The sequence below is a fragment of the Seriola lalandi genome, unplaced genomic scaffold (genome assembly GCF_002814215.2).
Source record: "Seriola lalandi dorsalis isolate HSWRI2012SDOR001 ecotype SW California unplaced genomic scaffold, Sedor1 jcf7180002054762, whole genome shotgun sequence".
NCBI classification, from domain to species: Eukaryota; Metazoa; Chordata; class Actinopteri; order Carangiformes; family Carangidae; genus Seriola; species Seriola lalandi.
This window is the reverse complement of record NW_019525315.1, coordinates 48,279-58,912: the sequence shown is the minus strand read 5'-3', so window position 1 is coordinate 58,912 and position 10,634 is coordinate 48,279. Positions and strand designations below refer to the sequence as shown.

Genomic DNA, 10,634 nt, shown 5'->3' with positions numbered 1-10,634 from the left:
AAGTATCAGAAAAGACTTGTCCTCCCAGGAACTCATCTATGGATACTTTGGTGTCTTCAAAGCCACACACGCCTACAAGTGGACTAATTCTTTGACTTCATGAGAGGGAAATAATTTTTTTGGGACCCTATCTGGCCGCCATCTACCCAAGTGGAGATGTCTGAGGAAAATCTGGGGGAAGAGTCGAGCAGCTCCCCTGTCTCTCCTGTGGACAGCCTGAGCAACAGCGAGGGGGAGCTGGACAGACAACCGAAGAGATGTGGGAGGAAGAGGAGACCAGGCAGGAAAAACGGGGAGGACTCAGATAGCCCGACCCCTGGGAAAAGAGGGAAGAAGTCCAGCAGCAGCAGCCCACAGTCTTTCGAGGAGCTCCAATCGCAGCGGGTCATGGCCAACGTCCGGGAGCGACAGAGGACCCAATCTCTCAACGAGGCGTTCGCAGCTTTGCGGAAAATTATCCCCACTTTGCCCTCGGACAAACTCAGCAAAATACAGACCCTAAAACTTGCAGCCAGATACATCGACTTCCTCTACCAGGTGCTGCAGAGCGATGAGCTGGACTCCAAAATGTCAAGTTGTAGTTATGTGGCTCACGAGAGGCTGAGCTACGCCTTCTCTGTATGGAGGATGGAGGGCGCTTGGTCCATGTCAACATCTCACTAGCATCTGGAGAAATTATGCCCAAAATGGTACGATTTGGTTTGTCAAGAGAGCTGCCTGATCTGACACTTAAACTGTGGAAAAAACAACACTATAAAAAATGTTTACTGAGGCTGTACTGTGGCCTAATGCAACATCATAGTAGGAACTGTGTTATTTTGTGTCATTTTCTGCAGAGATCAGTGATAATGAAAACCTTCTCTAACCTACAGGTGACTGCTGAATCTACTTATCACACTCTGACGGGACAAATCTGGAGTCCAGTGCTGGATACATGGGATCACTCTATTTAAGCCAAAGACGACATAAGGTCTGGGGGATGATTCCTGCAGAGGCCCGACAGGGACTTGCAGCCGTGTGTTAGCTCCATACACCCCATTCTGATGTGTTTTCATGTTGTTGACGACGAATGTTGAAAATATCATGGTTTTTTTTTTTTTTTTTTTTTAAAGCAAAGATTTTTTTTTTTTTTTTTTAATTCATGCCTTTGGACTTATTTCTTCAGGTCAAAGTGCATTGTTGAAGCAGTTGTCTCAGTATTTTGGTGTGAGACTGTCAACTGGTGGTGTAGCTCACATTACAGACTGACTGTGTGGACCTAACCTGTGCAAAGAAAAAAAAAAAAAAATTCTGAATACATTTATTTATTTATTGGTGAAACGTGTTGCATTGAGGAATGGATCCTGTGTCTGAAATTCAAATACATTCCTATTTTTTATTATCGTTTTTGTAAATGTTTGTATATTTTTTGCATTAAACAAATGACGATGAAATTGCTTAATTGTGTTATTATTATTATTATTATTGTTATTATTATTAATAATAATAATCTCGTTTAATGACAAACGACTGAAGAGGCTAATGTTAAAATAAAATACACACAAATTTAGTAAAATAATTTTGGATTAAATGACAACAAGTGCATCTGGATGATACTTTCAAACATTAATGACAAAAGCTTCTAGCAAGCCGCCAGTCACTTGGGGAAACAGATGGAGTTGTTATTGGCTCGAGTAAAACCGTTGGAGAAACATGCAGCTATTTGTTCATACTGTTACACATCCAAAAAAAAAAAGGAGAAGAAAAGAAAAAAAAATCAGGATTTCATAAATTCCTCTCTTGTTTATCTCAAACTATATAAGGAAAAACCATCCAGTATTCACACATAATTTAAACGAGAAAAAGTTGTATGACTGGTGTAGAAAAACCAAAGTCCATTTTGATTTAAAATGAAAAAGTCTCCTGTCTCATCTCTCGCTCTCCCTCTCTCTTCCTGGATTTACAGTTGCATTAAGGTCTGGGCCTGAAACTCACCATTAGGAGTAAATTACTTATACAGGGGTCATGTCAACCTGCTATTAGGTCCATGCTACAGTTTCTCCTGTGCCAGTAGCGGAACATAAACAGTGGTGCATATTATTCAGGATACTGCAGACTTTCAGACACCTTGTCACTAAAGAGGTCACGTACAAGCATTTTACTGCAATGTATGTCCAATATGAGTTCATGATGACAACAATAAATAATAATGAAGTCATCGATAACATTATCTGATTTATTATAGTGACGACAATCCCGTGTGAATTTGCAGATCTGCAGCGCAACATAATAACCAAGAGACTTTCTGCGTCCTCGCGCACGTCGTGCAGCCTTGAAATGAAGCCTATTCCCGATCAATTTTTTTTTTGTCACTAAATAAATCTTTCATTCCGTTATCATGCTGTGATGGATCTCAGTGATCTGGGGGAAGTGTTTCTCACTGTCCAAATCAAAGTGTGTGCCCGTTTGAAGGTGTGTAATTGGCTTGCGAGGCATGTATGGAATTCCCAGATGTCTATGAAATTTAAGGAGGCCATGAAGGTTGGCTGTGGGTCTGTACATAGAGGCTATTCTCACTGAAAGTTTGGAGGGTCGTGGTGTTGGTGGTGGTGGTGGTGATGGTGGCGGGGGGTTGCTTCACAAACACAGTCTAGGCCTAAAGATCAATAAACAGCTTTTCTTGAAACGTTCACAGTTAAGGGGGTTTAACTCAATACCAGACAAATAAACAGAGCCTACAAGAAATAAAAGCTGTAACCTCTTCGTGACATGTATCACAAAAAAGCTCAGGTTTTTGTTCTTTAAAAAAAAAAAAAAAAAACAACAAAAAAAAAACAATTTCCAATTCCGCCCTTATGCAATGCTATAGCCTCAAATAATTTCCCTCTGCCTTTTTTTTTTCCCAGAGAGGAGTTGGCAATTGACACGATGCAGAGGCACAGAATGAAACCTATTTAGAACAGATGTTAGTATTTTTAAAAAAAGTCACGTGAAATGAGCAGATGTTCAGACTGTGCAGAGACTGGCCGTGCAGAGCATTTCTCTGCAGAGAGAGCTCGGAGGAGCTTTGCTTTCACACAGACACCAACTAACTAAGACGCCCGCAGTCCTGCAGTCACATCACCCGGTAGGTTTGATTAAAAATGGATTTAATAAAGGGCCACCTGCAGGGAATAACATGGATCTGACTGCTGTTCCACGCGGAGACAAAGGTAGGCTGGAAGAAAAGACACACACTCTGCTGTGGTTATGATGGTGTGACATGTTGACTTGCTGATTATTTGGTTGTAAGATGATACATGACGATCAGGATGTTTTTTTTAAAGCTTGCAACACTAACAGGCCGACTGCCGTCAAAGTTTCAGACTTGTTTGAAGCGGAGTGTCCTCTGTGTGTATGTGTGTGTGTATGTGTGTGTGTGTGTGTGTGTGTGTGTGTGTGTGTGTGTTTCGGGGGAGGGAGGAGGCTCAAAAAGAGGGGAGTAACTGAAAAATGGACTAGAATTTATCATTCAGCTATGGGGTGAAAAACATACATGACACATGTAGAACATACAGAACTGTTGTGTCAGACATGACGATAAGTAGAATAAAAAATGAACTGTCTGAAATATGAAATTACATTTTACTTTATTCTCTTTATTTTTCATTTTATTTTACTCTCTGAAATGTTCCTATTTAGAAATTATTAATTTGTGGCTGATTATAAGACGGTAACTTATCTATCTCCCTTAATATATTAAAACTGATTTTAAGTTATTGAACTCTTTATTATTATTATTATTATTATTATTATTATTATTATTATTATCATTTATTTTTATTATTACCATTATTTAATGCATTTGATTCTTAGGAAAGTTGGCGAAAAAAATTTAAATTATTTTGTCGATTTGGTCATTCATAATAAAATCTCTCCGTTTTGCAACCCCAGTTAATTCGCGTGCTTCCGCAGCTGACAGCTGATATATCACGTCAAACAACTTATTCATAAATTAGATAACGATAACAGACTCATTATTTTTGTCTCTTTAGAAATAATTTCAAGTTTAGTCCTGTGTCATTGTTGAAATAAAAATACATTTATGTATTGCATTTATATAATCACTATTTGATTAGTTAGATTTTTCAAGTGAACCCACTTTTAAAAAACTAACTGACAAAGCTTTATGAAGGGCTCCTGAATGCAGACTACAGATAACTAAAATATGTTTATTTCTGAACCTCTCAGGTAAGAGCAGGTGCAGACTTTACTGCTTGTTCAACTATTTTAAGTGAAACTCCAGATTTTCCATTTTAAATCTCAGAGAGAAATGGAAAGTGCTCCAGTTGGTAATCAAAGCTTTTCAGGCCCCCACACACACAGTTTGATCCACACCTTTAACGATGCCTCAGAAAGTGAATATTAAACCCAGGAGAGGTCGAGCTGCATGGAGACAGGATCAGACAACAGGACTGCACTTGAGGCAAGGAAACAGAAGAGAGGCTAAACAGAAACAGACAGCTACAGTGCATTCCTCCTGCATCTGGAGTCTGCTGATTATTGAATACATTAGCATCTCTAATGCAGCTCTTTGTTGAGAGGGCATTTTATCTAATGCACATGTGAAAAGTCAGATCAGTCGCTGTACACAAAGAAGACTTCAATCAGCGTGAAAGCAGCCACATTGTGCACCATACACTTCATATGGATTCACACGTCTGTGCGAGATCTTTCATTTTATGCGTGACTGATAAAAGGTGTTTTAAAGAAGGAAAGTCTACGTTTTTTGGGGCAATATGGAAACTCTGTTATTAATGTGACTTCATTTAATCATAGCAGCACTGACTTCTTTGCCTGTAATGTGGCTGAGAAAAAGAGTTGCAGCAAACAACATGCCAGAAGAAATGAATTGGAATAAATAATTAGTTAGAAATATGATAAGTAAAAAATAAATAAATAAAAAATAAATAAATAAAAAAAATATGTATATTTATATTATTGACCCATGATCTTTATGCATCTCAGAGCAGCTGTCAGCTGGAAGTACCTGCTGGGTCCACTGACCTTTATTGCTGTTGAAAATGAGCAGCTACCTGCAGCTGCGTTTACTTTTTCAGATGACAGCACCATGAGATCAGACATCAGATTATGAATATCTCTGTGCCAAAGAATAAAGGATGGAATTTCATATTTCCAACCCCCTTTCTCATCTGTTCTCTGAAGGCTGTGGAGGAATGGTGGTGATAGTTGGAGCAACTGAGTGTGAATTTTCACACTTTTTTTATTGTCAATTATTAAAACTTACCAAAGTTTACCTCTGGGGGAAAAAAAAAAAAAAAAATCACAGATTACACTCTTGTTCTAGAGAGTTGTCATCTGATAACAAACTGATCAAAATCACTGTGGAAACACACGGGAATCTGACTTTCAAGAGTTTTTCTCCTGAATATAAAACAGTCTTTATATATAAATCAGTTTCATCCGAGACAGACACTAATACTGCGTCTCTAACCTGGCATTGAGAAGTGAAGATAATGTTCATGCCAAAAAAACATTTCTGTGCAGTTTCAGCTGCATTTGATGTTTAAATAACGCAGACACCTGTGGTGCACTGACTTGATTTATGTAAACATATGAGAATAAAACAGTGAGCGAGATGATTGGTTATTTGGCTTTGAAAGAATCTGGCAAAATTATTGGCTGAAATGTCTTTTTCTTGTTGATGATTTACTGATTACTGCTCATGCTTTCTGACAAACCCAAACTGCGTTAATATGTCGTACCTTCCGCAAGTTGAAGAAAAACTTGTTTTGATGACTTTTTTTTTTTTTTTCTTTTAAGAATAAAGAATTGAACTGGACTTGCAGAGAACTGGCAGAAAGTAGACCAAATACATTAGTGTTAAATGAATTGTCTCCTTTCTTTTAGCAAAACATTCATTTGCAAGATTCAAAGATTTTTTTTATTCAGAGATCATATATCATATGAGCTTTTATCTGAGAAGCAGCGTGAGCCTTGAGGTAAATGATCTGTGTCGGAGTTACAATGCTGTAACACTATTTCTTGAGATATTTGGATAGAAGTGGACGCAGCTCAAGGAATCGCACGCCTTCGGCTGTTTGAGAAAAAGTTTACTGGCCGCTTGTTTAAATCTGGTTGAAGGCTTGTGGACACACACCATGTTTAAGTTGGCAAATTAAAGATTTCAACTGAAAATGTGAGACAGGTCAGTGCTTCATCACAGCGAAAGGCACATCGGTCCTGAAGACTGACGCCATGATTGAGGCATGCAATCTGATTGTATCCAGGACCAGAAACGTCCTTTGATACATGTCCAAAGGGCACGGTCGAAACGTTTGCACCTTGTGTTTAACCTTTTGTTGCGTGTGATGTGTGCCACCCAGGCTGCAGACAAGACACGGATCAGTGTGTTTTAGAGGAATACACAATGATGTCACAGACAGGAAAAGGCTGGAAAAGGGCTTGGCACCTTTTGGAATTGGCTGGATCCCCATTGGCTCAGCAGAAACGGTGTAATAATAAACAGGCAATCAGAAGGCAGCGTGAGCGTACACAAAGGCATTGCAAAACTTTGCAGATAAGAAAAGCAGATTTTTCACTCGAGGGGGATGATTATTTGTGTTCTTCAGTTGTCCATAAATAGAGGGCCTCTTACAGGAAGTATAAACATACAGATGAGGTGGAGGGCAGTCCAAGTCCAGCTCAGTGATTTCAAACATTCCTGTTTATGTTCAATCAAGACAGAGTACATACACACACATATATATATATATATATATATAAAAAACTGCAGCCCCACTTTGAGCGTGAAATACAAAAGATTATTTTCTGAGGGAAGAGGGAAAAAGAATACCTCACTATAGAATGTAAACTGCTTGATGAGTCTTTCACTCATTTTGGAAACTGAGCCACACATCTAGCAAAGCTTATAATACACATGCATTCACTAAATAAATGTCCCAATACACTGAAAATTTAAACCTATTTATATTAATATAAATTCAATATCATTATATTATAATAGCACGTGTGTGGTGTGAACCTTTTTTCAATATGATATTAGAAACTTAAAAAGTGGATGTGAATAGAGTCAGAGCACAATTTGTCCCTTATTGAGGCAGTGAGTGAAACATGCAGTCCTTGTGTATTGCCTGGGGGTTATTAGGGCTCTAATGATGCAGCGTCCCTGCTCCTGTCCCTGAGGGCGCCCCACTCCCTGGGTATTAATCCCATTGCCTTCATTAACCTGCTGGCCCACCAGCCCCACCAACACTGAATACCGGGAGGCTAATGTCAAACTGATAATTGATGCGTTGTTACCTAGAGTTACAATGATCTCCTTATTCCTCCTGCACCATCTCAAACACTTTATTCTTATCGGCTTTAGTCGCTTCTTGGCATGTGGGAGGATTTGGTGGAAGCAGAGAAAATCTAATTGGTCATCACTGCAAAACCTTGTTCTAATAAAAATTTGTGCTTGGTTATTTTTGTCATATAAACGGTCAGCAAACCAACTCTTCACAGTTTGCAGTGGATAATATATTTAGAAATGCACAGAAATCACAAAATTCACAAGAATGTAGCAGTAAAAAACTTAAGTGTATTTAAATGTAAACTCAGCAATGAACCACATTACTATAATGGACTTGCATGCTGTAAAGAAAATGTTTCATTATGTATTTAGATATCTCTCATTAGAAGTGAAGAGAGTTTGCATCTTTAGTTTCAGAGCAAAAGTCCAGAGGATAGACAGATTTTTAAATGGCTTAAACAATGATGAGCTCTAATTGCACAGAAATTGTGCTAAAATCAAATCTAGCACCATCAAACTGATCTAACTGAAGCACAAGTGTACGAGTTTAAACAACAAACTCTTGCGTGTATAGAATAAATTTATCTTTGTGAAATTTTATTCTGTGATTTGAATACTTGCTGAATCATCTTGTCCTCTGTACAGGTTGCTGAGCAGCAAACGGCATCAATTTTGATTTGTATTGTTTCAGGCAAGTCAAGTTCTCACCTGGCTTTAATGTTCTATAGAAGTCATGACTCATCGTGTGTTTCCTCACATCCCAGCAGGAGCGGCGGTGCAGGACGCTGACTCTTCACACATGGCGTCAGGATCCTTCGGTTCGCCGACATAGGAGCCACCTGGTCAGATGACAAAGACAATGACGTCAGGAACAGCAACAGCAACGATATCTTCAACAAGTTTGTTTCTGTGTCATCACTGCTCATTAGTCTCATGGTTGTTCAGCTGAGAACACTAAGGGTTTATGTTAATTACTAAAAAGCAATTTGTCAAAGTGAAATGTATTTTCCTGATAACTTGTACTGTAATTATTATGCATTATCAGGTTGGATTAAAAAAAACTAAACAAACAACAAAAAAAAAAAAATCTATCAAGTTGTTACCAACTGTTTTTTTTATCTTCAGGTGAATTACTACAAAAGTCAACCAATACTAGTTTTAAGTATTATAAGTCATTTTAGTGTGAATAAGTAGATCTGAAAATTAATTGTTAACGTTCACATATGCACAATGCAGTGAATAAGTCTGATCTTAAGAAGTGAAAAACTATAGCTTTTGCAGTGCTGGTTAACAGTCTGAGCTGTTATTGGGGATGTGCTTGTTTGTCCACTGGTTCCTGCAGGAGACCCCATTGAGACCCCACTGATGATCTGAGTGCAAGACAACATAAACCTCATCTTATCTACTCTGTCTCTGTGTCATCAGGGTGCTGGCTTCGTCCTCCACAACAGAGGACCGGCTGTTTGTGACCTTAGTGCTAAATCAAGTTCAAAGAGGACCGCTGGTGTTTGGCAGATAGCTTTACATGAGGGCAGAGCGTGTTTGGTCAACCTCTGGCTCCCCCTTTGATTCGCAGCTCTCTGTGACATCTGGCAGAGCGACACCACTTAAAGCCGTTCACTCAGTCACACTGGTCAGTCTGATAAGATCTGGGTGATACCCAACTTCACTGTGAAGTTAACCAAATTATTTTCATTAGCTAGCATTTTAACACAAAGATCCAATCCTTTTTTTTTTTTTCATGCACAGTTGCACAGAAGGAAAATCCTTTGGCGACATCACATAGAACAGCCCCACTCAAGTAAAAGACATAAATTAGATTAGAGAAATGTTATATGAAACATTAACCGTGAGCGGTTGGGCCCACACTGTCGCTGAAAAAGACTTTCACTCAGGCCTTCATCAGTTTTACGGAAGTTAAAGTTATTATAGACAGACGAACTGAATCGATCAATTATATGTTGAGAGTTTGTTTGAATTTCATTCCATATATATCTGTAACATCACGACAGCATGAGCGTATAAAATCATCTCGTGCATATCTCGTGCATAACTAACACCAGTGGCTGTCATATGTTTCTTTTGTATTCATCCCAAGGAAATAAAAAGAGGAAATGAAGCTTAAATCACTGGTGCAATGAATCAAATCTTTGTTTGTCATTTCGAAAGTCCTACTTTGGTGCAGCTGATTGGCAGTCGTTCACTTTTCCCTTTTTAAAATATATGAACAAGATGTCAGAATCACAGTATCTACCGTGTGAAAGCAGCAGTTTATTCTGGGCCATGTTCTGCTGTTTTTGAACCAAATAGTCTGGTACCAGCGTACATTATCCAAGAGCAAAGAAATACATGTGGCACATTAAGTTTCCACGGAAGACGTCTGAACACAACTGGAAACCCATCAGGAAAAACAGCAGTGTGTTTATTTTGTATTACAAGTGTATTATCACATTATAAGAATGAATAATGTATTGTGATTAGGCTGCTGTTTTCTCAGGACAAAACTCAAAGTATTAATAAAATAATACTCTGAAGAAGGAGGATGGTGGTTTATTTCACAATGCACACTCTCTCCTTCCTGTGCTTTTTATTTGTTTGAGTGAAAAAAAAAAAAGTAAAAAAGGGACAAACTATTTAAAATTTGTGCAACGTTAGCAAGACAATTGAAAAATGTGGTGTCTGTTAGTAAGAAGGGGCTCTTTGCTATAACCTCGACAAAATGCTCCAGAAAGTTGGAGTTTCAACCGTCTTCGGGAACATATGTTTAAGTAAGTAATCCAAGAAATGTTTAACAAAAGAAATGCCTGCCAAAGTATTCGATGTGTTGCAGTGAGTCACCTTTTCTCACACAGACACACACGCACACGCACACACACGTTTGCTCTGTTGTATTCATATTATGTGTTATTTTGGTTCATTTCCCTGACCTTTAACACTTGCCCCAGAGAGATGCAAATGCCCAAAGAACATAATGGCTCCCTTCCTGTGTAAAAACTTGGCCGTAAAGGAAGATAATTGGGGTTGTCATGACAACGGGGTCCAGCAGGCTGACGGTGCCGTGTTCGCTTGCAGAACTTCAAACGGTATCAAAGCTCCACCAGGGCTGGTGTGCGAGCTCTGGTTTGAATTAGCGACCGACTTCCACAGTCTCTCGTCAAATTCAAGATCAATATGGAGCAACCCCCTTTAAAAAAGGAGGAAAGGGAGAAAAGGGCCCAGCTAGTCCTAGTCCAGACGGACCAAAAGATCTGGATTTCATTAGAGACAATTATCTTATCTGTTTCATCTCAATGCTGCCCCAAGGGTTGGCAGGCAGACCAGTGGGTTCTTTGCAGTTTGA

The 10,634-nt window shown here is 38.9% G+C and overlaps 1 protein-coding gene and 1 long non-coding RNA gene across 2 annotated transcripts; both read left to right on the top strand.

Moving 5' to 3' along the window:
* twist1b (twist family bHLH transcription factor 1b) lies at positions 1-1,441 on the top strand. Its single transcript, XM_023424946.2, has 2 exons — positions 1-689; positions 873-1,441. The coding sequence occupies exon 1, from the start codon at positions 157-159 to the stop codon at positions 661-663; it is 507 nt and encodes a 168-aa protein (XP_023280714.1). The 5' UTR covers positions 1-156; the 3' UTR covers positions 664-689; positions 873-1,441.
* A 1,551-nt stretch (positions 1,442-2,992) lies between these two features.
* On the top strand, positions 2,993-9,831 carry LOC147818030 (uncharacterized). Its single transcript, XR_015438378.1, has 2 exons — positions 2,993-3,191; positions 8,059-9,831. It is a non-coding gene; the product is annotated as an uncharacterized LOC147818030 (long non-coding RNA).
* The last annotated feature ends 803 nt before the right edge of the window (positions 9,832-10,634 follow it).

Excerpts from the sequence above, each read along its gene's own strand:
- twist1b (XM_023424946.2), top strand. The coding sequence starts at position 157 with ATGTCTGAGGAAAATCTGGGGGAAGAGTCGAGCAGCTCCCCTGTCTCT.